Source organism: Podarcis tiliguerta (assembly GCF_965153285.1).
Source record: "Podarcis tiliguerta genome assembly, chromosome: 1".
Classification (NCBI taxonomy): Eukaryota; Metazoa; Chordata; class Lepidosauria; order Squamata; family Lacertidae; genus Podarcis; species Podarcis tiliguerta.
This window is the reverse complement of record NC_139534.1, coordinates 592311-619931: the sequence shown is the minus strand read 5'-3', so window position 1 is coordinate 619931 and position 27621 is coordinate 592311. Positions and strand designations below refer to the sequence as shown.

At 44.2% G+C, this 27621-nt stretch overlaps 1 protein-coding gene across 9 annotated transcripts in view; it reads left to right on the top strand.

The window, feature by feature from the left end:
• Positions 1–27621, top strand: part of KANSL1L (KAT8 regulatory NSL complex subunit 1 like) — a 39538-nt gene that overhangs the window by 8505 nt on the left and 3412 nt on the right. For 6 of the 9 annotated variants that reach the window (XM_083399826.1, XM_083399825.1, XM_083399824.1 and 3 more), the window contains exons 3-13: positions 3429–3570; positions 5540–5737; positions 6304–6425; positions 10262–10466; positions 21040–21181; positions 21576–21674; positions 21872–22009; positions 22502–22626; positions 23949–24073; positions 25110–25164; positions 27004–27113. In XM_083399826.1, coding sequence (XP_083255952.1) covers positions 3429–3570; positions 5540–5737; positions 6304–6425; positions 10262–10466; positions 21040–21181; positions 21576–21674; positions 21872–22009; positions 22502–22626; positions 23949–24073; positions 25110–25164; positions 27004–27113 — 1461 coding nt within the window. Of the gene's footprint in view, positions 1–3428; positions 3571–5539; positions 5738–6303; positions 6426–10261; positions 10467–21039; positions 21182–21575; positions 21675–21871; positions 22010–22501; positions 22627–23948; positions 24074–25109; positions 25165–27003; positions 27118–27621 lie in introns of all 9 variants that reach the window. The other 3 variants (XM_083399827.1, XM_083399828.1, XM_083399822.1) reach the window with 2 other exon arrangements.

Here is a 27621-nt window from a genome sequence, read left to right as displayed (position 1 = left end):
TGCTTGAGGGCCTGTAGTTGGCTCACTAAGCTAAACTGGTGAAAGGCACTTCATGCAGCTATTATGTCACGGTGGCGCTGTGGTTTAAACCACTGAGCCTCTTGGGCTTGCCGATTGCAAGGTTGGCTGCTCGAATCCGCGTGATGGGGTGAGCTCCCGTTGCTCTGTCCAAACTCCAGCAAACCTAGCAGTTTGAAAGCATACCAGCGCAAGTAGATAAATAGGTACTGCTTCAGTGAGAAGGTAAACGACATTTCTGTGTGCTCTGGCTTCCATCACGGTATCCTGTTGCGCCAGAAGCAGTTTAGTCATGCTGGCCACATGACCCAGAAAAGCTGTCTGCAGACAAACACTGGCTCCCTCGGCCTTAAAGCAGAGATGAGTGCCAAACCTCATAGTTAAATTCGACTGGACTTAATCCTCCAGGGGTCCTTTACCTTTTATATATTTCAAGTCTGGATTGCCAATGTTACATGGATGGTTCTCTCTCTTATGATTTTATTGGCTAACTTATGCCAATAAAGGCTAAATGAATGAAGGTACTTCATGCCACAAATGCCGCTTGGACATGGCCATCCAAGTTCATGTAAACCTGCTTAAGCCTTAGGGTCTGTATCAATTGCCTATGTTCTCTAGGCATTTGATTTATGGGAACCAGGAACAAGGCCTTCTCCGTAGTGGTACCAAAATTATGGACTTCATGTTGCACTCATGTTCTGCTTTCAGGCATTTGATCCAGATCTTGTTGGCCAGCAGGATGCTGGACTAGGTGGGCCATTGATTCAGCAGGCTCTTACTATGAGCTATATAATAATAATAATAATTTATTATTACGGCTATGTTTTCTTTTTCTTTTTTTAAATAATATTTATTAAAGGTTTTATAGTTACAAAAAAAAGAAAAAGACAGTAAAAAAAATTAGGAAACAATACATCAAAAATAAAAAAAAATACATCAACACAAGAAAAAACAAAAACATTTAAAAACACATCCATTTTCCATATCTTTATCTTTCATTGACTTATTTCCTCGACCTCCTCCCACCTCCCATTTTTGTATTCCAGTTAATAATTAAATCAGCAAATCCGCTAAACGATAGAAAGCAGTGAAAGACGGAAAGTCTTTCACTGCTTTCTATCGTTTAGCTGTCTTAATTTATTTTAACGTTATCTTACCATCAAAATCTTAAAATTTATCTATACTTAAATCCTTATCATATTTCTACTAAAGTCATATAATTTCATTATTTCCCAACATTCCTTAATTATGCTATATTACTCTGAATAAAATTTTAAAAGTTTTCCCAATCTTCTTCCACCGTTTCTTCTCCCTGGTCTCAGATTTTGTCAGTCTTTTCTATCAGTTCCATATAGTCCATCAGCCTGGTGCTCTTCTATCCGAGGCTCTTAACTCTTCTCCCTGTCCTGTCTGCAGATTTCTTTTGATGCCAAAGATTAAGTCCCAAAGGGTTTCCATCTTAGCAGCTCCTTGATTCCGTCTCGGTAAGTTCGCCCGAACTCCATATTCGAAGCTGTAGTCCAAAAGATGTTCCAGCACATACTCCAAAGGCCCTTTGAGGCTAAAAGACTCCGCATCTCCAATCTCTCCTTCAGTGCCTCCCTCCATATGGAAATCTGCCCATCTTCCCTTCTTCGGTCCAAACGGGGCACCGTCTCTCCAAATCTGACTCTCAAGCTCCATCACCTCTGAGTTCAGCTTATGTCCATCAAATTGTTTCTGTGGGGCCAAAACCTCCACTTGAGTTTCTTGAGATACAGAAGCAGTTTGTTCCATCATCTTCTCCAGAGCTTGCCATTTCAAAATGGGTTCCTGAGTCACATCCCGAGTAGTTCCTGTAAAAATGTTCACTTTTTGTTCCAAATCAGTTATATTTTGTCCCAAATTGTCAATTTTCTTTACCGTCAAGTCCGTCTTCTCATGTAGTTGTTCCAACAGAGCATTTATTTTGTAAAATGCATTCACTAGAACTTCTTGTTTTGCCATTCTTATCCAAGGTCTTATCCAAGGTTACTTATTTCACACCGTCCTTAGTTCTTAGTGGAAAGTTCCCCTTCACTGTTGCAACAGTTTCAAAAGTTCCCACTATAGGAAACAATTTCTATTTGTATCTGTCCTTATAATTCCAAGCCCAAATCCAATAACAAAGTTACCATTCAACTTTTCTCCTTTTTAAGTGCAAAGGGAACAATGAAAAAGATATATATCTCTTATTCAACTGTCCATCAGGATGTATTCCATTCCCAGTTAATAATTTTCTCAAATCGTCAATCTTATTGACAGCCCGATCCCAGGCTCGAAACAGTGGTAAATTATCTCGTCTCACTCACTCTCCTGCAGGTTTAAACAATCCACAAAGAATTCCCCCCTCTTCTCCTGCTTCCAAGGGGGGTTCGATGTCTTAGATGATGAAAGTTTAATATTTTACAAAATACTTTTCCCAGGCTTTAGCTTGCAACGTCTTTGCTTTGATCTGTTTACAAAACGGAAGGCGGACTTCCTGTTTAGACCTTCCCGTTTCAATGCCAAATTACGATGTTTAAAAAATCCAATTTTCTGTTTTACTTACAAGTGGTTACCTAGAGTCCAAATGTCCACAGGAAGAGTCGATGCTTTCTGGCAACAGCAATGCGGCTTCACTCCTTGAAAGAAGCGGTTGATTCGATGTACCGCGCCGCTCACCCCATGTCGCTCCGGAGCCCCGAAACCAGGTCTCCCCGCGAGTAGGGGAGGTGCAAAAGGTACCGGCCGAATCCCAAGTCCACGGGCTTCTTCCGCCCGTGGTTTCTAATGGGTCTCTGCCTTGCCGGGGCGGTCAGACCCTGATTTCCAAGGAGCGGATTCCTCCCAGTCAGAGGAAATCTGCCATTGCTAGAAGCGCCAACCCGGAAGGCTCTATGTTTTCAACTCTGTGCGGAAATCAGACTCAATTCAGCTCTTTCTGTTTTTAGCAGATGCTTCTAAAAGGCATTTTATGATATATTCACTGCTGGGGGCCAGCGGTGTCCGGAGACACTTCCGGGTCACGTGGCCAGCGTGACGAAGCCGCTCTGGCGAGCCGGCACCAGCGCAGCACACGGAAACGCTGTTTACCTTCCCGCTATAAAGCGGTCCCTATTTATCTACTTGCACTTAAGAGTGCTTTCGAACTGCTAGGTGGGCAGGAGCTGGGACCGAACGACGGGAGCTCACCCCGCCGCGGGGATTCGAACCGCCGACCATGCGATCGGCAAGCCCTAGGCGCTGAGGATTTACCCACAGCGCCACCCGTTAACCTGTTAACCTGTTAACCTGTTACCTGCTAGTTATTGTAGCCCCAAAGGCTTCTTGTGATATCCTAAGGACTCTTTTGAGTTGTCTTTCTAAAATAGTGATTATCTCTTCTAACCAATGTTCTGTGTTCTTCCTAGTAACTATAGATCTGACTGGAAATGGCTGGTAGACAGAGCTAATGTTGGCTGTCGCTGGACATGGCTTCAAGCCCAGATTTCAGAGCTAGAATACAAAATCCAGCAACTCACTGACCTTCACAGGCAGATTCGTGCCACCAAGGTATTGTCAGTAAGGAAGAAAAATGGGTTATTGAAATAAAAGATTGACAGATGTTTTTTCTCTGTGTTCTGTGGTTTCTGGTATCTAAGCAAAAGCCATTATGTAAAATCTACAAAGGTCAATGAAATAGTAGGCTGAGTTTGAGTGTTGTGTTTGTTTGAAAGTAGGATTGTGGTACAGAATCCATACTAAGATTTGTAGTTTACTGGGCGGCCTTGGGCAAGTGACTGTTTCCCAGCTTAATTTATTTCATTCTTAAAAAAAAAAAAAAAAAAGAGGCGAGGGGTGAAATCCATCTTGTTTTGTTCTTGTGGTAGTGAAGCTCTGCTGTGAAGCGTAGTCATGGACTGGGAACAGTGACATGAGAGAGAGGTAGGGACTGGTATGAGGAGGATGAAGAGAGGGTGCTTCTTATTTTGGTAGTTTGGAAACAAGTAAGTTGTGTGCATTGGGATGGACCAACCAAAACATTGTCTATAAGTCTCCAGTATAAGTACAGTGAGGAAGCAATAATTAATAGACAGGACTCCTCAAACACAGTCATAAACAATCGATTAAAATAATTTTCATCTTTTCTTGAAGTGTAACTAAACAGAAAAAACACAGATAGGCCACAACTATCTTTTCCTAAGGGGTGGAGAGCATGGAAGAAAATGTTATTGGAAGCAGAGAGTTGTCGAGTGGTACTAGCAATCTGAGTCTTGGTTTTTTAGTGATACCTGGTTCCTTGTAGATTAATCCTTATGGAAATAAAGAAAATAGCTGTGGGCAAGTGAAAGCAGATCTTTATCCCCCCCCCCCCCAATAATTTGTATTGGTTTTCATGTAAATACAAGAACAACATATAACTACAATTAACTTGTCCAGTGGCACAGTCTTATTAAGTTTCATATGCAGTACACAGTACACAAGCAATAAGTTTTTTTATGCATTGTCAATTCAAGTATCCTCTCCACAGTGGAAAGCAGATCTTTATGCATATATTGAATTGCCTGGTGATTAAACTATTTTTTTGAAAAAAAATGATTGTGCACTTTGCATGATGATTTGAGTTCTTTATATAAGGTAATCCAATAAAGATCATCCTTGGTAATCTAGAGTGACAGATTTAATTTATTTTTTAAAATTAAATAAAATCTTGATTGTTACAGTCAATGACCAGCATTAAGGAAACAAGATAAAAGGCACATAGAATGCACTATCAAAATGTGTATAATAAAGAAAAGGCTGGTACTCGTCAATCCAGCATCTCTTCTCAAAGAGCTGGAAATCCAAGACCTCAGCACATTGTAAAACCTGGCGAGGCTCATATGTATGCAGGCAGGCAGGCCTGCAGATAATCTGTTTTGCAAACTAACACTGTCCCAGAAACAAACAAGTTGCCAATATGCCAATATGTGTTCCAAATTGTTGACCATATAAGCCTTCTAGCTGCACCTTTTGTACCAATTGTCTTCAAAGGCATTTCCATATGGAGCACACGACAGTAATCCAGTCTCAGTTGTGAACAGAAGATGTGTCACTCCTCCTCTTCAAGGAGCTTGGTTGTGTGAAGTAGGTTAGGCTGAGAGGAGGTGACTGCCTCGCAGTGAGATTAATGTTTGAGTGGGGATGAGTGGGCTGATTTACAGCAGCTTGCAGGTCTGATTGCTGAATCATAGTTAGTGTTTGGGCAGCATCACATCTACACTGGCCCTCGGGATGTTTCATTTAGTAGATGAAACTAGAAAATGATACAACAATCAATACATAGATTTGTATGCCAGATTTTTGAACTGGAGCAGAAAATCGCTATAATGTTAGCTGCTTGCAAAAATTGAAGTTGCAGCTTTATTGTCATGTGAGATTATTCACCTTGTCTGTATACAGATCACACTTTGAGCTCTAAATCATTAAAGTGTTTCAGGGGGCTGCAGCAGTTTGAGAGATTACATTTGTTACACAATTGTGTTCTATTGCTGTTGTCTAGGGAATGGTGATCCTAGAAGAATTTCCAAATCCAAAGGAATTCTTGAAGAAACGAACACAATTGATGGACCATGAAGCTTTATTAAACACCACAGGGAATTCACATGCTTCCCTTGAGAGGCAGGATGCTTGGCCGGAACATGATTTCGAAATGTCACCCAGCAGTCCAACTCTGCTTCTCCGCAACATAGAAAAACAGGTATTCAAGTGAGAGTGAGCATCAGATAGAATTAGATAATTTGTAGCAAAACACAGGTACACTGTAATAGCATGATCTGTAAGCATGATCTGCATAAGTTGCAGGAAGTGGGAGATTGTGTAGTGGTTTTTGTACACTCAGAAGGCATCTTGGAAGCTGTAGTGTTAGACTTGGTTTGTCCAGTAACAGTGTCTCCATTTCATCTATCTGTTATGAGGATAAAATGTGATATATTTTATGTATGCTACTTGAGCACCTTTTATGTCACCCATCAGCATGATAAAGTCAAACATTTCAGTTTCAGGCAGGAGGGCTGTGGAAAAAAAGTATTAGTTTTTCATTTCCCTCCCTGACTTTTTCCCTTTCCCTTGAGCTTAGTATTCATAATTATAGTGTGATGTTGCTGATTGGAAGTGTCTGCAAAGTCCCTTGCACTGTGCTTTCCTGAGCACCAGCTGATTGCTGGGTGCTTTAGAAGCACTGTGCTTTGAATATAATCCTGAGTTCTTTAAACTGTTATTTGCTGTGCATTCAATTCAAAGTTTTCCCTTTGATTCTTCTTTCAGAGTGCTCAACTGAGTGAAATAATCAGCAGTCTGATTACTCCTCTCAATCTGTCTCCCACATCATCTCCTCTTTCCTCAAAGTCCTGTAAGCAGAAAGAGTTGGCCAATGGCATCTCTATAAGGTACGTGACACTTTCATGTATTTCATAATAACTGGATATTTAGCATTTGGGGGACGCGGGTGGCGCTGTAGGTAAAAGCCTCAATGCCTAGGGTTTGCCGATCGAAAGGTCGGCAGTTCGAATCCCCGCGGTGGGGTGCGCTCCCGTTGTTCGGTCCCAGCGCCTGCCAACCTAGCAGTTCAAAAGCACCCCCGGGTGCAAGTAGATAAATAGGGACCGCTTACTGGCGGGAAGGTAAACGGCGTTTCCGTGTGCTGCGCTGGCTTGCCAGATGCAGCTTTGTCACGCTGGCCACGTGACCCAGAAGTGTCTCCGGACAGCGCTGGCCCCCGGCCTCTTAAGTGAGATGGGCGCACAACCCTAGAGTTTGTCAAGACTGGCCCGTACGGGCAGGGGTACCTTTACCTTTAATATAAAATGACAGTACAACTGTTGTTTAAATAACAACAGTATTATTATTTAAACAAACTTGGAGTAGTTTAGTATTACAAAGCTGCAATCCTACACACACTTGGGAGTATTGCTGCAATCCTAGCCCCCCCCCCCCAAATACCTGAGAGCCCCACCCCATACCTCTAGAACTTAATTCTGAGTAGACATAGCATTGCATGGTAAGTACTTTTAAACTCAGTAGGGCTTATTTGTGAGGACATGTATAGGATCAATGTGTTTTTAAAAACTCCCTGTTTGATAATAATGAGGATGCTGTTCAGAAGAGGCTGACATGTGCTTTGAAATACTGTATATGAATTGCATAGTGCAATTACCAAGATAATAAATATATTATTTTAACGTAATAGTCTCCTTCTATTGTAATAATGGTGATATATGATAATGTAAAGCACATTAATACAACAATATAAATCACGTTTATAAAGTTAGTAAAACAAAATATAAATGAATTAAAACAATAGACTTGGAAAATAAGGTTGTTGTTCAGTCTTCTAAAATCAAAATAGTCATTCTATCATGCAATAGGAGAGGGTGAGAGATGGGATTTCAGTGCTTCTCTATTGGTTCCTCTGAAGGATCAGCAACTTTGGGCTCTTTTCCAAATTGTTCCATTCCAGCTGAACATTACAAGAATGCCGTAAGGAAGAACTAGTGTTTTCTTGCTATGAAGTCATTTTCCTTCTGTGCCATGCCTTCTGGAATGTAAGCTGGGGAGCAGGGACTGTTTTATTCCTAATATTTATGAGCTGCTTTGGAAGCTTTTTTTTTTTTTTTTTTTTTTGGCTGAAAAGTAGGATAAAAATGTGTTAAATAGGGGGGCCACCAGGGGGCGCATTGGAAGATGGCTGACAATAAAATCACTCCGACCCACACAAGGTAATTAAGAGGCTGATATGGGAGTATGCAGCCTCCCTTACCCACCCAAGGGAATGGGGGGGACTGCCTTGCCAGCTGTGTCCATAATTCACCCCCGGATTCGAAAGAAGGGGGTGTGGGCACTTGGCACGAAGCCCTCGAGTGAGGCCGGCTCTCCCGGACGCTGTCTCTAATTCGCGCACTGGTTTGCATTAGCTCGAAAAATATAAAATTGGAAATATATAATTGGAAAGAAGCTAATGCACATACATCAAGTGACGATCGGGAGTAAAGACTGCTGATTAATGGATCTCTGTGAGCGGAGCGACGGGCTGAACAATAAATCAAGTGAAGAATCATCATTAAAAGCCTGGTACGTTGGAGTGAAACGGAAAGGGGGGGAGGAAAAAACTTTTCATTTTTTTATCTTATGTGAGTACCAATAACCCTCCCCTCCAGAGAGAAGAATCGTTGCAAATTATTAATCACAAGCAGGAGATCAAGAACTGTGTGGAAATGAACTGGTAGAAACATCGGGGTGGACTGGTATGGAAAGTTTTATGACGCAGTTACAAATGTTGTTTCGCTAAGACAGGCTTGCCTATAGAAAGACGAGGGGGAGGAGGACCAGGGTCATCGGAATGTGAATGTATGATTATCGGAATGTGATCTTGACCTGGCAGTGCCCCCTGAGATATGTTTGGCAAGCCTGGGGAAATCAACGGACAGACGGAGGGAATGTTCTTTACGGAGGTGTGGAAATGGCGTCTGTTCTTTATGTGATATGATTTTTGGAGAGTGTAAAACCCACACAGAGCATGTTTGTTTTCAACCCGCTTGTGAAGATTATCAGAGATCGCAAAGAAAGGAATATATGATAACAACAAGAAGATGAGGAAAGTAATAAAGAGACTATCTGGACAGAACTGGGTAGAACTGTTTAATTAAAGCAGCAACATGAGTGATGTTTGGACCCCTTTCGGAGCTTGATGTATGGGTACCCCCAACAAAAATTTAAAAATCTGGCTGTATAATTTGGAATTAATGTGATTTGGAATTAATGTGATTTGATTGGCCTGTTAATAAAAATTATATTTATAAAAAATGTGTTAAATAAAACATAAATTAATTTTTGTTAATAATGATTAAAGATGATTGGATTTAGATGGTGGAGTAATGAGATTAGGTCGTATTCTAATGAGATTAAGAAATCTCAACTAAGATGATGATTTCCCATGTTTTTAAAAGCTATTATGGTCTGTCTTGAATAATAAACTCTTTAATGGTTCAACTTCACTAGGGGGCAGGTCTCATTTCTTTGCCACTGATACTTCCCTATGCTGTTTTTCTTGGGAATATTCATGTTCACAGTTTATTGCTTGCAGCAAGTACCTCTATGAAAGTACAGTGGTACCTTGGGTTAAGTACTTAATTCGTTCTGGAGGTCCGTTCTTAACCTGAAGCACCACTTTAGCTAATGGGGCCTCCTGCTGCCGCTGCACCACTGGAGTACAATTTCTGTTCTCATCCTGAAGCAAAGTTCTTAACCCAAGGTACTATTTCTGGGTTAGCGGGAGTCTGTAACCTGAAGCGTATGTAATCTGAAGTGTATGTAACCCGAGGTACCACTGTATAGAGAAATTATGGAGCAATGTTGGAAGGTTTAGAAGTTGGGCTCCCAGCTTTAGAAGATCTAATTAAACCAATATGAAGAATAATGTATGGACAAGCAAATCAATATATGTATATATGTATTTATCAATATAAATCAATAATATAGGGCAACCAAAATGGTCAAAGGCCTGGAAACAATGCCTTATGAGGATCGGCTAAGGGAGCTGGGCATGTTTAGCCTGGAGAAGAGGAGGTTAAGGGGTGATATGATAGCCATGTTCAAATATATAATATGATAGCCATGTTCAAATATATAAAAGGATGTCACATAGAGGAGGGAGAAAGGTTGTTTTCTGCTGCTCCAGAGAAGCGGACACGGAGCAATGGATACAAACTACAAGAAAGAAGATTCCACCTAAACATTAGGAAGAACTTCCTGACAGTAAGAGCTGTTCGACAGTGGAATTTGCTGCCAAGGAGTGTGGTGGAGTCTCCTTCTTTGGAGGTCTTTAAGCAGAGGCTTGACAACCATATGTCAGGAGTGCTCTGATGGTGTTTCCTGCTTGGCAGGGGGTTGGACTCGATGACCCTTGTGGTCTCTTCCAACTCTATGATTCTATGATTCTATGATTCTATGTACATTGCCTAGAGCAACCTTTCTCAACCTTGTGTCCCCAGACGTTGTTGAACTACAACCCCCTTCATCCCTGACCACAGGTCTGGCTAGCTAGAGATGATGGGAGTTGTAGTCCAATAGCATATGGGGCTCCAAAGTTGAGAAAGGCTGACTTAGAGTATATCACTTAATCCTGAGTACACCTTCTGATCTTGAACTTGGTGTATGGAACTCAAATATTATATAATATGCAGAGCTTATTTCTGACATCCTAGGATAATTATTTGGTGCTTTTCAGAAATTCAGAGAACAATGAGGAGATATCATGCACCAGTAGTTGGTTGGTTGACCAACAACACCTGAAGAGGAGGAGGAAAGAAAAGGCGAAGTTGAGAACATCATCTGTTGCCATGATATGCACATCTGCTCGCACTAGACCGCTTCAGAGTTTCCAGAGGAGGAAGCTGTACAAAATGAGCACTGCTTTCAATTCAAACCAGCAGGTACAAATGCATGTTTCTATCTCTTTAAGAAAGTATGTTAAGGTTCCAGCTTTGTGTGCCAGATTAGTATAGGTGTGTATCTACTACATGCTCCTGCTCTTGTTCTGTTCTGTGAGATTCTAAATTAGGGGAGAAAATTTTCAAGAAGCAGGTCAGATGTGAGGTTGACCACACATAAGGCTAAACTGGATTTCCTAAGTTGGCCTTGTTGACCACCGCGACTTCCTTTTTCTAACTAGGTGTGATGTTGGATGAAGCATTGTATATATTCATCCTTAAAAATAAAATAAAAAACCCAAATTTGATGATTCTAAATTATTTTTCTTTGTTATCCAATGTCTCACACATAGGGGGTACCCCTGTATTGTCAGCTGGATTTTCCCTTTGGGGGACAAAAGAACAGGAGAGAGAAGCAAGATATATTATGGATTAATTATACAATGAGTTTCTTTCATGTGACCATTTATATGAGTCCAGAACTGAAAGCATCTTCCATCTTGTTGGGTCATATCCTTACCCAATTTTCTGGATGACAGCCCACCATGTATGGCAGTGAGGTCACTTTGACTTGACTAGTGGGCTGGGCTGTGTTAACAGGCCGCATTCGGCTTCATACTAGTTATTTAGGTAAAGATTTTTTACAAATGGTTTAACACTTGAGAGTTAATGTGGAAGTATATAGGAAAGAAAGCAGTGTAACTGAGCTGTGTTATTTGTTGCATTCAAACAACATGACTGAGCACTGAAATGGGTTTAAGAGGTCAGCTAGGCTGAAGTTACTAATCAAGAAAGGTTTTTGCGAGCAGAAATGATACGCCTCTTCAGATAAAAACAGTGTCTTCACTTAGCTTCTACTGAGGCCAAGTGAGGCTAACATGAAATTACAGTCCACGTCCCCCAACCAACAAGGAAATGCAATCTGATTTTACTACACTGTCAGCATCATTAGTACAATACTATACTGCAACATGTGGAAGACAGAATTGCCTGGCGTGCTCTGGTCCAGGGGGTCACGAAAAGTCGGACACAACTAAACGACTAAACAACAACAACAATACTGCAACATGCTGCCTTGTTACTTTTGACAGCAAACTTCAGAATTCAGAAATGAAGCAGCAGTATTGTAGTCCGCTCTTTCCACCTAATACATATGTCTGGACAAAAACGACAATTGAAAACTATCATACTTTGCTAAATCATAGTGCTGTATAATGAATGCTTTGAAAAGCAGGACTTGGCATGCAAGTAAACCCTGTATTGAATACTAAATTGTTTACTACGGAAGCAATGACAAGCTTAAGTTGGATGTCTCCAAGAGCTGTTGTAAGACACAGAGAAGGAAAATTCCAAAACAACTCTCAGTTGCATTTGGGCTTCAGAAGTGTGGGAGCACATGATCTAAGTTACAGAGAGCTACTCTTGCTGCCATCAAAAACTTGTAATTGCTAGCTGCTTTCCGAGTCATAGCCAAAGGTCTTAGTAATTTGGGAGTTTATTGAAGATTGAGTTATGTGTTTGTTTTGTGTGTGTGTGTGTGTGTGTTAAACACACATTTACTGTCAGGGGTTCAGGAGCAGAGTCACAGGAGAGGGAAGAAACGGAGAGCGAGGGGGAGGAGTCGGAAGGAAATGTCAGCGGCGACAGTAGTCCAAGGTCTCTGAGTCTCTCCAGTGACTCGGAGGATTCACAGAAAGGGGCCCCCATGGTCAGGGCAAGGGGAGTGCCCAGGGGGACACCTCGGGAAGAAGGGGCCGGAGGGGACTCAGAGAGTAGCAGCTGGAGATCCGGACCAGCGTCCCCCCCAGAGTGCAGTAGGGGGGAGGAGTCCAAGGCATCGGGATCAGGGAGCGCGCAGGCAGAGGGAGAACGTGAGGCAGGAGTGACCACGCCCTCGTCAGGGAGCGAGGAAACGGTCATCCGGAAAGTTAAACGCGCGCGCGCGCCAAGTTCAAATGTGCAGGAGGGCGGCAAGGTGGGCAGCCCGGGTAAGGAGCCAGGTCCTAAAGCCCGCCGAAGAGAGGGGGAGGAGTCAGAGGGGTCAAGCTCTGCGTCAGAAGAGTCCAGGAGGAATGAGACCCCGGGGGGTAGTAAGACCCAGAGGAAGAGAGAGAGAAGGAAGAGGTGGAGTAAGATTAGAGTCTTAAACTGGTGCACAGGGGGTGGAGATCCAGACAGAGCTTCGCCGGTCTAAAGTCCAGACGTAGGGCTGGGACGCTGAGACTTGTAAATGGAGACTATTCTTCAATAAAGACTTTGATACTGTACTATCGGCTAGCGTTGGTCCTTGGTGAGCTGGGACCCGGAGCCAGCCCTGACAGTAAGCTCTGTCTCGATTTTAAAGTTTTGGCACCAAGAACCTCGCCACGTGAGTCGGCGCAGCGAGGACAGAGGAGGGGTGCTTACAGAGCTCACAAAACTCAGGCAAGATGACGACGGAAGAGCAGATAAAAGCCCTGCAAGAAGCGGTGACACAACTCAGCACGGAGGTAATTGCATCCAGGAAGAGAGAGGAGGAGATGGTTACCTCCTGCCGGGATCTCCAGGCCAGGTTGGACGTGCTTTCCAAACAGGGGCAAACGGGATCCAAGGCAGAAGGCATAGGCTTGGGGAGAAGGGGAGGAAGCCTTGTATCGCATTTCGACGGGAGTTTGCAGCAGTACCCCAACTTCAGAGCAGACCTGCTGTTTGCGCTGGATTTACTTGACAAAGACTTTAGAGATTAGAGAGAGAGAGTGGGGTTTATCTTGTCCCATTTGCATGGGGAAGCCAAAACGTGGCTGCGGAATCTATGGAGGGACAATGATCCAGCGCTCCAAGATGCGAAGGCTTTTATTAAAGCAATGGACTCATGCTTTTTATCAAAGGTAGACGTCGATCTTGCCAGGAGGGACATACATGGACTTAAACAAGGCAAAGCCAGCGTGCGGCAGTACCATACTCGATTTTTCGGACTGGTTCATGCCCTGGGGTGGGAAAAAGATTCTGCGCCAGTCAGAGACCTCTTTTGGGAGGGGTTGAATGCAGATGTAAAAGCGGAGATTGGAAGAGGGGAGAGACCAAGGAGCACCCAGCAGGTAGTCCAGAGGGCTCTGGAGATCGGGGTGCATCTGGAAGAACGTCCTTGGAACAGGGAAGAAGGGCGTTGGGGAAGGGCACCAGCCAGAGCACCTCCCTTCTTTCCCAGAGAAGCAGCGCGTGCGCACTCCACACCCTCGCAGGGAGGGGGAGAAGAGCCGATGGAAATCGGAGGTGCCAGGGCTCAGTCAGCTAACAGAGCCCTAACGCCGGGAGCAGCCAAAACGAAGCCTCCTAGAGGGAACAGGAAGTGCTACATCTGCGACAGTGCTCAACACATGGCGAAAGAGTGTCCCCAGAGGCTCCACAAGCACACTGCAGCCTCCGCAACAGTCGCAGAAGCAGCTCAATTGAAAACGCAGCAACAGTTAAACGACGGAGTCTGGCTGGAGGAAGAGGCACTGGGGTCCAGCCAGACAAGTCAATGAAACAATCCCCAGCACTTTTGCAACCCACAGACCCCCTCCCACCCAAACCAGTGGTGCAGCTTACAGCGTCTCTCCAACTGCCCAATGGACGCACTCTGGAGGTGCCGATCACCATTGACTCCGGCAGCAACGCTGACTTTATAGGACTGGAATTCGTTCAGCAGCACAATATACCACTGCTACCAGCCACGCTGCCCCTGAACGTTGTCACGGTGGATGGCAGAGACTTGTTAGGGGGGCAGGTGGTGCAACAAACGCAACCAATGGTGATGCGGATTGGAAATCACCGAGAAGTCATCAGCTTTAATGTCACACACCTGTCGGACACGCCTGTAGTCCTCGGCATGAGTTGGCTGCACAGGCACAGCCCAGCATTGGCGTGGTACCAGCGCCAACTGACCTTCGGCTCCTCCTATTGCGCGGAACATTGCATCCTTCCTAGCCCGGAAGAAGGAGGGGACGACCCGCAGCTACAATTAGGCACGCTGCAAGCAGTGCCGCGCAAGTACGCAGCGTTTTTGGAGGTTTTCTGCGAGAAGGAAGCGGACAAGCTGCCCCCCCACAGGCCCTATGACTGCAAGATTGACCTCCTGCCAGGAGCGACGCTGCCAGCCGGGAAACTGTATTCCATGTCTGAGGACGAGCTGCAGGAGCTCAAGGAGTTCATAGACCTCAACTTGAAGCGCGGTTTCATCCGGGAGTCGAAGGCAGCGGGGGGCAGTCCTGTATTCTTTGTGAAGAAGAGGGACACGCCCCAAAAAAGACTTGTGGTAGACTTCAGAATTTTAAATTCCAGAACCAAGCCCGCGGCCTTTCCCATGCCCAAGATAGATGACCTGCTGGCGACGGCGAGGAAAGGACGCGTTTTTACAAAGTTGGATCTGCGAGGGGCGTACAACCTGATTCGCATACGGGAAGGAGACGAGTGGAAGACTGCCATGTTCACGCCCCTGGGCACATATGAATACAGAGTTATGCCCTTCGGTTTACAAAATGGCGCCCACTGTTTTCAAGCTTTCATGCATCACGTCCTGGCGGGTCTCCTCTACAAGACATGCGTCTGCTTCTTGGACGACATCCTGATATTCTCAGAATCTGAGGAGACCCACGAAGGTGACGTCAAGGAAGTTCTGCAGAGACTGCAGGAGCATCGGCTGTATGCCAAGCTGGAGAAGTGCCAGTTCGACAGGACGGAGGTGGATTTCCTGGGCTACAAGCTGTCGGACAAGGGGCTTGCCATGGACAGCGCCAAGGTTCGCGCAGTGTTGGACTGGAAGAGCCCGCGCAATCGGAAGGAGGTCCAGCAGTTTGTGGGGTTCGCCAACTTTTACCGCAAGTTCATCAAGGGGTTCGCGATGCAGACGGCGGCCATTACTGACACGCTCAGCTCTAAGAAGAAGAAGTTCATCTGGACGGAGCAAGCGGAGCAGTCCTTTCAGAACCTTAAGCGTCTCTTCTCGTCCGAAGGGCAGCTACTGCATGTGAATCCCAGCAAACCGATGAGGGTTGAAACAGACGCCTCAGACAGAGCCGTGGGCGCCGTACTGTTGCAGGAGGACCCGCATGGGGACTGGAGACCGTGTGCCTTCTACTCTAGGAAGCTCAGCAAGTCGGAGCAAAACTACACCATCTGGGACAGGGAGTTGCTGGCCATTCATGCAGCATTCAAGGCGTGGCGACACTTCCTCGTCGGGGCCAAGCACACCGTGCAGGTCCGCACGGATCATAAGAACCTGGAGTACTGGTGCACGGCAAGATTCCTAAACCAGCGGCACATCAGATGGGCGGAATTTTTCGCGGATTTCGACTTCAGGATAGAATACATCCCAGGCGACAACAACATCATGGCGGATGCACTGTCCAGGAAGCCGCAATACCTCGAAGAGGCGGCACCAGCAGCGGCCAAGCACATTTTCGCTCCGAAAGCGTGGGCGTGCGCTGCAGCAACCGTGGACTTGGAGGCGGTCCGTCGAGCACTGCAGAGGGACCCCTTTGCACAAGCCAAGATGGAGGAGGTGCACAAGGGCACGGTGAAGGACGACGAGTTCCAAGTACGAGACGGATTGCTCATCCGCAGAGGGGCCCTCTACGTACCGGGAGACGACCTCCGGGCGAAAGTACTGCAGCAGTTACACGACGCACCCACCGCCGGGCACTTTGGCAAGGAGAAGACGGCAGAACTCGTTGCCAGAGATTTTTGGTGGCCCAAGATGCGGGGGGAAGTCGCGGAGTACGTCTCGAGGTGCGACACCTGCCAAAGGGCCAAGTCAGTGCACAAACCTCCGGCGGGACTGCTCGAACCGCTGCAGACTCCGAGCGAACCGTGGGAGAGGGTGGCCCTGGACTTTGTCACGGATTTACCCAGCTCAAGGGGTAAAACGGCAGTGCTAGTGGTGGTGGACATGTTCACTAAAATGGCCCACTTCATTCCGTGCGCGAAGGTGGCCACGGCAGAACAGACCGCCAAACTGTTCATAGACCACGTCTTCAGAGTGCATGGACTGCCACGGTCTATCTTGTCCGACAGGGGGCGCCAGTTCATTTCGAGCTTCTGGCAGAAGCTGATGGGTTTCCTGAACGTCAAGATCAACCTAGCGTCGGCGAGACACCCGCAGACCAATGGACAAGCGGAACGCGTCAACGCCGTCATGCAGCAGTACCTGAGATGCTACGCAAATCAACAGCCGACGACATGGGTGGACTACCTGCCGCTCGCTGAGTTCGCTTACAACAACACGAAGCACGTGTCCACAGGGGTGACGCCGTTCTTCGCCAACAACGGGAGGCATCCCAGAACCTTCCCGGGATTGGAGAGACTGGGGGAGGGGGAGCCACAGGCAGCGGAAGTCTTGGCGGCGGAATTGCAGGAAGTCCACGAGCAGCTTAGGAGGCAGTTAGAGCTGGCAAAGCACGCATACAAACTGCAGGCTGACAAGCACAGGAGGGTTGGTGAAGACATACAGGTGGGAGACTGGGTGTGGTTAGCGGCCCACGCAGTGCCGACCAGATCCTTAGCTAAGAAGAAACTCGGACATAAGCAGCTAGGACCTTACCTAGTTGAGGCACAGATCAATCCGGTGGCCTTCCGGTTGACACTTCCGGAAGGATCCAGAATGCACCCAGTATTCCATAGGTCGGTGCTCACGCCCTACAAAGCACCTCACCGATTTCAGGCGCAGGGCACGGCACCAGACCAGTATAAGGAGATCCCCCCAAGGAGGGAGTCGCCAAGAAGGGAACCCATCAACCAGGTCACAGAGATTTTGGACTCGAGATGGGGGGAAGAGGGAGTAGAATATTTTCTCGCAAGGGAAGGTACCCCGGCCAGCGCCAACAGTTGGGTGCCGGACTATGCCCTGGACGAGCCTCTCCTCAAAGAGGAGTTTCATGCCTTGTTCCCACACAGGCCCATGCCAGCCGAGTATTTCGACGACTGGCTTTTCACACCCACGCTTTCTACCAGCACGTTCCAGGGATTCACCTCGGACGAAGAACCAGCATTAGACACACGTTCACCGGAGGGCTCGCCCTCGGGGTTTGCCTCAGACCGCTCGTTTTGGTGGGACAATCGAGGAGAGGAGAGGTGGCTGAGGGGCCCTTGGCAGGCAACGGACCCAGAGGGGAACGAGGGTGAGAGGGACATGGACGTGATGGGGGAGGACGTTGGGTTCGAGCATGGCGGCACGGAGATGGAAGCAGAGGAGAACGAGGTCGGCGAAGACATGGAGGACGAGCCGGATTTCTCTAACTGGATGCACGCCACGGGGGACGAACTGTATCCACCATTCACCCCCACAACAACGGAGCACCCAGCACCCCCGCCGGAGGAAGGGGAGGGGGGAAGGGGGGGCTTCGAGGGGGGGATGGATGTCAGGGGTTCAGGAGCAGAGTCACAGGAGAGGGAAGAAACGGAGAGCGAGGGGGAGGAGTCGGAAGGAAATGTCAGCGGCGACAGTAGTCCAAGGTCTCTGAGTCTCTCCAGTGACTCGGAGGATTCACAGAAAGGGGCCCCCATGGTCAGGGCAAGGGGAGTGCCCAGGGGGACACCTCGGGAAGAAGGGGCCAGAGGGGACTCAGAGAGTAGCAGCTGGAAATCCGGACCAGCGTCCCCCCCAGAGTGCAGTAGGGGGGAGGAGTCCAAGGCATCGGGATCAGGGAGCGCGCAGGCAGAGGGAGAACGTGAGGCAGGAGTGGCCACACCCTCGTCAGGGAGCGAGGAAACGGTCATCCGGAAAGTAAAACGCGCGCGCGCGCCAAGTTCGAATGTACAGGAGGGCGGCAAGGTGGGCAGCCCGGGTAGGGAGCCAGGTCCTAAAGCCCGCCGAAGAGAGGGGGAGGAGTCAGAGGGGTCAAGCTCTGCGTCGGAAGAGTCCAGGAGGAATGAGACCCCGGGGGGTAGTAAGACCCAGAGGAAGAGAGAGAGAAGGAAGAGGTGGAGTAAGATTAGAGTCTTAAACTGGTGCACAGGGGGTGGAGATCCAGACAGAGCTTCGCCGGTCTAAAGTCCAGACGTAGGGCTGGGACGCTGAGACTTGTAAATGGAGACTATTCTTCAATAAAGACTTTGATACTGTACTATCGGCTAGCGTTGGTCCTTGGTGAGCTGGGACCCGGAGCCAGCCCTGACATTTACGTATATGTAGCCATAAATAGATGTATTTTTATGTATGTAAATGTAACTGTTTAAGCCATCCAAGCTCTTAGAGACATGACAGAATCTTCATACAAAATGCATTTTGTTTGTACAATAAAACAAATAAAACATTTCATATATGAGTTTCTTAGGAGTCAGAGGCCTAAAGCTAATAATAGTTCAAAATCTCTCATATCAAATTAATGTATCTGTTCTAGTTTCAGAGTCTGGTAAAGGTGATGAGAGCATAAAGATTCCCCCCCCCCCAACACTCACCTCTGAGGAAGTATGTTGCCATCTAAATCTGCTGTTTCTTTTTGGACTATTTATTTAATCACAAAACCTTACACAGCTGGCAGTGCTCAAGTTTAAAGGAAATTGAAAAGCTGTATCTTCTCTTTTTCTTTTTTTTAAAAAGATTTTTGCTGTTCCAAGCTAGCTTAGTTTTCCTCTTCATAGGCTCAGAAGTGCCTTAAGCTGATCTGTGTTAAATTAAGATTCGACCTAGCATGCAAAGTACCTGAACTGAAATTTGGAAAATTCTGCTTTGCTGCTATTTTTGCAAATAATCTTAAAACTTAAAATCTTAAAACTTTTAAAACAAAATATAGCCTATAGCGTGTAAAGCAAGAGGAATGGAAACCTTCACAAAAATAAGTATATTCCTTCTACAGTAACATTTCATTAATCAGGTTTTTATTTCCCTAAATATAGCAATATGATATTCATAAGAATAGTTTTCTCAGTAAAAAGGAAAGAAAAGAAAAAGTTCAGAGCTAGTGATTGAAGCTAAAAATGTTATGTCCCAATAAAACTTTGTCTTCACCTAAAAGGGGGGGGGGAGTAATTTTCACCTGTTTAAAATAAAGCAGGGTGGTATCCAATGCTGGCTGTTTACTAGCAGGACAGGAGAGAGAGGCATTTTTGCATGTTCCATCTCCCTTGTACTCCAAAGGATCCCTTTTCAATATTGTTTGCATTTCTATTTAAAAGCTAAAGGTTGCAATTTCAGCTGGCTGAAGATCTTTCATTGCAGTCAGAAGTAAGCACCACTGAGTTCAGTGAACCTTGCATCCAGGAAACTATATATAGTTTGCAGTCATGCTTATCCTCTTTTAAAATTCTTTTATTGATTTTTCAAAATAACATGAGTGATAATCTGTGAAAAAGGGTGCTATATCACTATAAAGTTTCTGACTAATGCCTTGACTTCCTTTGTTAATTTTTTAGAGACTGCCAATGTCCGTGCTTTCTGTTTCCACTGTGATAATTCCAAATGTTCTAGGGACTTTCAGTTTTGAGCAATAGGTTATCTAGTAGCTATCAAAAGGAAGGTGATTAGTTTTTTATTTAAGGATGATAAGAGTATAATCTTTAAAACTTGATAGCAGAACCAAGGTTGTGGTGCAAATAACATTTTGGTTTGTAATCTAGCCAATCTCATTAACAGAATTGTTCCAAAATAGTTGCAGTTTTTCACATGCCCACCACATATGAATAGTTGTTCTCCTTACACTTTCTCCAACAGAGAGGAGAAATGGTTTTATTGATGTAGTTGCACCTCAGAGGGGTCTATGTAAGACACTGAGAGTGTTTTCTTTTACACATGTGGATATTGATTTTTTTAGCCCACAAGCTTTGCCAATCTGCCCCTTCAAATTATGGTTTCTAAATCTGATTCCCAAGTATGTTTTATTAAATTTGTTTGGCCCAATTGTATGTCATGTACTATTTTGTAATTATTGATAATACATGTTCAGATTTTGCATTAGTATTCATAATTAGAATTTCAAATGGAGTTAGAGGCATAGAAGCATATGCAATAACTTTTGGACTTGCCAAAAAGTGTGTAATTTGATGCATATTCAGCCAATTCCCGATGTTTTGCTTAGCTTTACATATTGATTGTTCTTATGTTCTCCTTTATTTAAAAGTTTCTTGAGCTGTCATGCTGATCCTAATAAATTTGGTATTGTGCTGCTCTTTGGTAAGTGTGCAAGTTCACACATAGTATTTAGGGATGTGGGTTGTGGCTTTGTGAAATGTAACTTCAAAATTTGACACTACTTGTCATTCTATATGACAAGTAGAATAAATTGGAGCATGCCCAATATATTTGCCTGCAGGTTGATGTTAGGTGACTTTAAAAGGAGTTAAGAAATTCATGGAGGATAAATCTACCAGTCATTATTAGTCATGATGGGGGAGCAACAGCAGGAGGAGATAATTGCTTTCATTGGATTTTTGGGGTAAACAGAGAACGGAAGTTAAGAAAAATATTACGGATTAAATTTAGTAAAGTCAGGGATAAGATGGCTGAAAAATACCTATCTCTGGAGCAGTAGTCCTGCTGTCTTGTCCAGCTTGAACTTCAATCTGTTGACACGGTTTGGTCCATTTAATGACAAAAGTTTTAAATCTGTGTGCCACCTTACAGGCTATGCAACTGAGAGATGCAACAGAAGAGGTTCCAGCCTCCATGTGGAGTACATATGATTTGAGCACCAAGCCCAGGACACAAAAACAACTCATGTTAGAATTGGACACCTCATTCCATCCCGTCTTATCATTTCCTTCTGGTAAGTGGTTGCTTGCTATCATATGTACAGCAGAACATCCCTTTTATTGACTATTTTTTTATTATGCTGTATTTTCTGCATTCCTCCAAGGAGCTCAAGGCAGTGTCAGAGACTCCCCCTGCCCCCATTTTGTTCTTGTAAGTACTCTGTGAGGCAGTTAAGATTAAGAGAAACAGTAACTGTCACTAGGGGAGCTTCATGGTTTTGTACACTCCACTTAGCATTTTCTCCACAAAACTACTGGCACTTACATAGTGGAGAGTAGGCCAGACTTCATGAATTAGCCTTTGAAAATAGGCATGCAATGCACATGTAAGTGAATAGATTTTGGGGATAGTAGATTGCAATTAGATGATTTATATTTCTTTACATAGATTGAATCTCTATTTTTCAGACACTTCTCTTCATGTACACTTTAAGACACTGCTCAAGAATTATGAGGTCAAAGGTGAATCTGCCCTTGGTTTAGAGTTAAAAATGTCTCCATCAAATGGTATGCAATACATAATTTTGACTTTTTTTGTTTCAAAATTTATTATTTGACATTGTTTTGTTGATTTTTCTCCACTGTACTTTTTTTTTAAAAACTGATGGGGATGAATTTTTACATTGTAATTTAAAGTGCAAACAGAAAAAATAGCCTTCCTTTAAACTGAGAACAATAGTAAGATAGTGTTTATTTTGTTGTAGAATATTTTCATTATAAAGGTCCTCCTCAACAGTGGATCTGTGGATTTGAATCCAGTTTCAAACATCAGACTGTGTCAGAAGCATCTGAACACCTGCTAGAGGGAAGAAAGAAAAGACATTTAAGTGAGACAGTGATTGGTAAGTTGCCCAAGCTATCAGGAGGCCAGGTAAATGACAAGCCCCCGGCATACTGTCCACTTCTGTCCACAAGAAGAAAGTAACTGTTTGCAGTGCAATCCTGTACATCTTGATTCAGAAGTAAGTCCCATTAAGTTCACTCGGACTTGCTCAGAGGGAAGTGTGTATAGGATTACAGCCTCAAATGGATGTTTTGTCAAACTCTTGAGGATCGCATTCCAGCTGTAGAAACCATGTGGTACTGTGGAGAAGAACTTTTATCAGTTTCCTTTGAATATAGCAATAGGTGGGCGTATGTTTGCATTTTTACAGATAAGACTCTCTTAACAGTTTCATTGTCACCTCTTGCTATGTTCCATTTACGTTTATTATAACATCATGTGGAGCAGCTAAGTTGTAATTGTAGTAGTTGTTCAGAAATATCGTTCACTACATACTACTTCATTTTCTGAAAGATAAAGGACTTCCCCTTTTCTTTCTTTTGTGTGGCAGGAGAAAGTAGTAAGAGATGTGAAGCATTTTCCTTTCAACACGCAGAACCAGAATCCCAGAGTCCTTTTACAGGAGCAGCCAATGGAGACATGATGTCTAGATCAAGTCATAGTATATCAACACAGGTATGCTAAAATTATTGTACTGGAAGATTAGCAGTCTAGACCAACCTTCTCCCACCTGGTGCCCTTCATTTATTTTTTTTTAATTGGAGCTCCCATCATCCTGGCCATTGACCATACTGGCTGGGTCATAGAATCATAGAGTTGGAAGAGACCACAAGGGTCATCGAGTCCAACCCCCTGCCAAGCAGGAAACACCATCAGAGCACTCCTGACATATGGTTGTCAAGCCTCAGGAGTCTCAGGAGTCAGGTAGGGTGAGTCTGGTCTAGAGGGGCTGATCTGCTTCAGATGTGTTGCATTGTATAAATTACTCTCTCAACAGCTAAATCAGTATGCAAATCCTGGCAGCTGGAGAACAATACAGATGTTCCCCCAAGCAGCTCCAGCTCCAGCATGGTCCCTGTTCACATGAAAGCCATGATACATGAGAAGGCCATGTTGGCGAAGTCCGATGGATAACAACTAAAGGGTGCCAAGTTGAGGGTTGTTGCTGTCTCAGCACCATCCTTTTGCTTCCTGCACTGCACTGGCTATGAAGTCAGCAGTAGGAGCATGTCTCCTGAGGAATGTAGCAAAGGAACATATTCCAGAGACACTCTGTACCATAACTGGAGATATTAAGGACAATATAAGGGATAAAAGTTGTGCTTTAAAAAGGAGTTAGGACCCTTGTCCATTTATAGGATACCTTGCCCTTTAGCAAAACAAAACAAAACTCTGAGCGGCTTACCAAAACAAGCTCTAAGACAGTCGTTGCCCTCAGGCTCACAGGCTAAAAAGACTTGATAGAAGAGGAAAGGACTAGGAGGAAGAAGCAAGTTCCAGCACTAATTCTTAAAGTTACAGCTGACATCAGTGACATTTCAGGCTGTCTTGTCCTTGTCCATCCTTCCCATGAATCACTCTTTCCACTAGACCAGATGTAGGCGCAAAGCTGGTGGTGATGTCTAGGTAAGGAGGAAATGGCAGCTCTGGTACACAGTTTTTCTCTTGAAAAGCAGACTTGATGGCAGTTAAGACTCCTCACACAGGAGGGCACTTGATGGATTTACAACAAAGCAAATAAAAAACATTTTACCTCTGGCTTTGATAATTTAGTATATCAGTTTGTATTTTCATGAATTAATGACTATATATTAGTTTTAAACCAGAGCTTGTTTATAGTACTGACATTTTTCTGTTGGGATATAGTTTCAAAAATTTCTGATCAGCTTTGAGTATTAAAGATGGTTTTCTAGCGAGTTCTGTGCACTTAAGTTTACTTTTGACTTTGAGTGTCCATTTAATGACATCCAATGTATAATGTTATGATTTTTGCACAGCTCAATTCAAGACGTAGACTGAGAAGTGAGAGCTCCTATGATATAGATAATATTGTTATACCTATGTCACTCGTGGCACCGTCCAAGCTGGAGAAACTGCAGTATAAAGAAATTCTCACTCCAAGGTACAGTTAATTTGTGTCCATTCATAAGACAGTGTGAAGCTATATTTTGCTAGGGCCATACTCAACCTTAAAAGTACATTTGAGCCAGACTAGGAGGCCAAATTGCAAATGTTTCTTATCTCTAGAAAAACACATATTTTGATGATGTGGGGAGGAGGTAACTCAAAAGGGCAAAGGACAGCTTTCTTTTGCCACTTTCTTCTGCAGCAATGAAACTGCCACAATGCATCAGAACAGCCCAGGTGTACGCTGGCATACATGTCTGAGCATATATATTCCTCCCAGTGGGTTATGTTCTGGAATACACATTCAAGAATGCATCAAAACATTCTGATAGAACTGTAGCTGTTTCAGGATTTCTCTGTGAAAGCAGTCAGGATTTGCTTGCCCTTGACTGGTTTCAGCAGAGCCAAATCCTGATTAGTTCCATAACACTGTCATGATTCCTGACTGGACAGGACTGTAGTCAATGAGGAGCTGTCCTGTTTTTGTTTTATTCTGTTACATTAAAAATGATGCCAAAGCATCAGTAGGAAATTATTGCGTCACTGATATCAAAAGCTCTTTAAGCAGTGAAAGTAAAGAGTCTTGATTTTGCATCATATGAGGCTTCTTCAAATGTGTTTAGATTAAGTTGCTTTGGTCAGTGTCCAGAATTCGTTGAAAATCATCATCATTCATGGGTACATGTCAATCCTAGATTAAATTTGTGCATTTCTCTGCTTTTCAAGTATACACCAGTGAGTTTTTACTGTCAGATTTAGTTAACTAATTGCAGCTCACTTTGCCCATAAAGCAACCAACTTTATAGTACTTAGAGGAGGCAGATGAGCAAAATAGTGGGTAGAGAGGGTCCAGTGAGAAGTTCATATCAGCTTATAGTCAATGGATTTAAACTAGACAAGCACTAACCATACACAGAAATTCAATTATTTCATTTGTTGAATTAGTGTATTTGTAGTGTTTACTATGCAAAATGATTTTTCACAATGTGACAGAGATGAATTGTGCATTGAGGAATCTTTTTCATCAACAGCTGGAGAACTGTTAACCTCGAGCCTTTGGGAAGCCTGCATGAAGAAGAAGAAAAGGTTGGTTGTGTTTCCATCCATCTGATAATTTATAACATTGCTTTTGTTTTATCCAGTAGTTTTGTAGATCTCTTAGAGCGGGAAACTATTTTCCCTCCCAAAATAAACAGTATCCTTGACACACACTTGCATGTTTATGAATTGTACAAGCGAGGAAAGGAAACAATAAGATCAGAAATATTGTATGAATGTTTTCTTAAGGTATTGGCTAACTAGTGCTTGAAAGTTCACAAAAATAAGTTACATCAACCTTGTGCAGAAGTACACCTTGAATGACCCCAAAGCCATTTTCACTTGCAACATCTACTGTTAAATTCTGGCTGAAATATCTTTGCTGAACAAGTTTTTTTATGGGTTATTGGAGAACATATGTTCCTCCTTCAGTCTTTCAGAGGGGAAACTTAGTCAAAATCAAGCAAGCTGTCACCCATTTCTCAAAATTTGCTTGCCTGTACTGCAGGGTTGGGACGCGGGTGGCGCTGTGGGTAAAAGCCTCAGCGCCTAGGGCTTGCTGATCGAAAGGTCGGCGGTTCGAATCCCCGCGGCGGGGTGCCCTCCCGTTGTTCGGTCCCAGCGCCTGCCAACCTAGCAGTTCGAAAGCACTCCCGGGTGCAAGTAGATAAATAGGGACCGCTTACTGGCGGGAAGGTAAACGGCGTTTCCGTGTGCTGCTCTGGCTCGCCAGAGTAGCGATGTCACGCTGGCCACGTGACCCGGAAGTGTCTCCGGACAGCGCTGGCCCCCGGCCTCTTGAGTGGGATGGGCGCACAACCCTAGAGTCTGTCAAGACTGGCCCGTACGGGCAGGGGTACCTTTACCTTTACCTTACTACAGGGTTATCATGTTCCTTCTTCAGCCGAAAATAGTAATTTAATGAATGACATCTATTATAGACAGGGCTGCTATATCACATACACTGCCATATTTCACAATCTGGCAATGCAAAAAGTAGAGTATACACATTTAATAAATCATAATAGAGCCACACACAGACACCACAAACCTAGATTTATATATTCACGGATGCCATGGAGGTGCAGGTCCTGCAAGTCCTATACACAGAGCATTGAACAGCCCTACAGTAGGCCCAGGCAAGAACTCTGGTTACCTAAATCATTTACTTTTAAGTTTGGTTTTACATAGCTATCACTGCTCTTTATGCTTTTTGTTTCCCCCCAACCCGATTTCTCCCAACAGCACCCCGACCTATGTGCATGTCAGCCTGCGAGTATATTTCATACCTCTGATGAAATAAGCCTGCTCCACCCAGCTCTGCCCCTTTTCATGACGTATTTATGATGTTTTGGGGCTACTTCAGGTTTGGGGCAATTGCGCATCTAACGCACCTAAACCGGGAGTTGCCTGTATAAACAGCTTCATGTAGCACTAAAATACACGTTCTGACCAGAAATTGACCAGTATCAGTTTCACATACTGTATAAACATTTTTATACAAGTAATACCCTGCCTTCCGCTCTACTCTGCCCAGGATAGTAAAATAACCTGCGAAAGAATTGTGTCTTTTTACGGTTGAAACATTGGTGTTTTATTCTTACCAAAAAATTAATGTATGTTCTAGAGATGTGTCAAGTTTTAAATTTGTATAGCTATAAAATGTGTTTTATAGACATACATCTAGGTTGCTTTTTTGCAGTTTTTGTTGATTGGTTTGATTTCCTTTGGGTTTTTCCACAAAAGCTTATGCTACAATAATTTTTGCTAGGCTTTAAGGTGCCACAAGATTCTGGGCAAGATCCAGCATCACGACAGTTGATACAACATCATTTCCCCTCTTCCCCTTATAAACAATGTTTATAATCTGGGCACTTTAATATTTAGGCAGAAGATCTGTCAGATGATGCCTATGCTTCGCGTCATGCAAACTACGAAGACAAAGAGAGAGCACGGTGGTCGCTGTGGCAACAGTGTCGATGGCCCAGAAGGAACAGGCAGGTTGATACCTATATAAGAGAAATGGTTTAGTCATGTTGGCCACATGATCTGGAAAGTTGTTTTTGGACAAATGCTGGCTCCCTCTGCCTGAAGCGAAATAAGTGCCGTGGTTCATAGTCACCTTTGACTGGACTTAACCGTCCAGGGGTCCTTTACCAAGAACTTGCAGCCTCATAGCCAGTTATCCTAAGAAACCAAACTTATGATATTTTTCTGGAACTATTATTGCTCAAATAGCGATATTAAAATTTTACTAAAATATATTGCATGTTTCACACACAACTTTGAATAACTAAGGAAAGTGTTTATTAAATGCTGTTTAATGCCCTGTCCCAGTAAAGATTATAGAAAAGGATGTGGTAAGACAGCACCACAGGAGGGTCCTACACTTTGCTACTCTTAAATGCAAGATTTCTTAAACAGGCAACTTTCCATTTATGCACATTCAAGGCATGCATGATTGTACGCATCGCTGCAAACCCTGCAAAAATTGCCCAAAAAGAG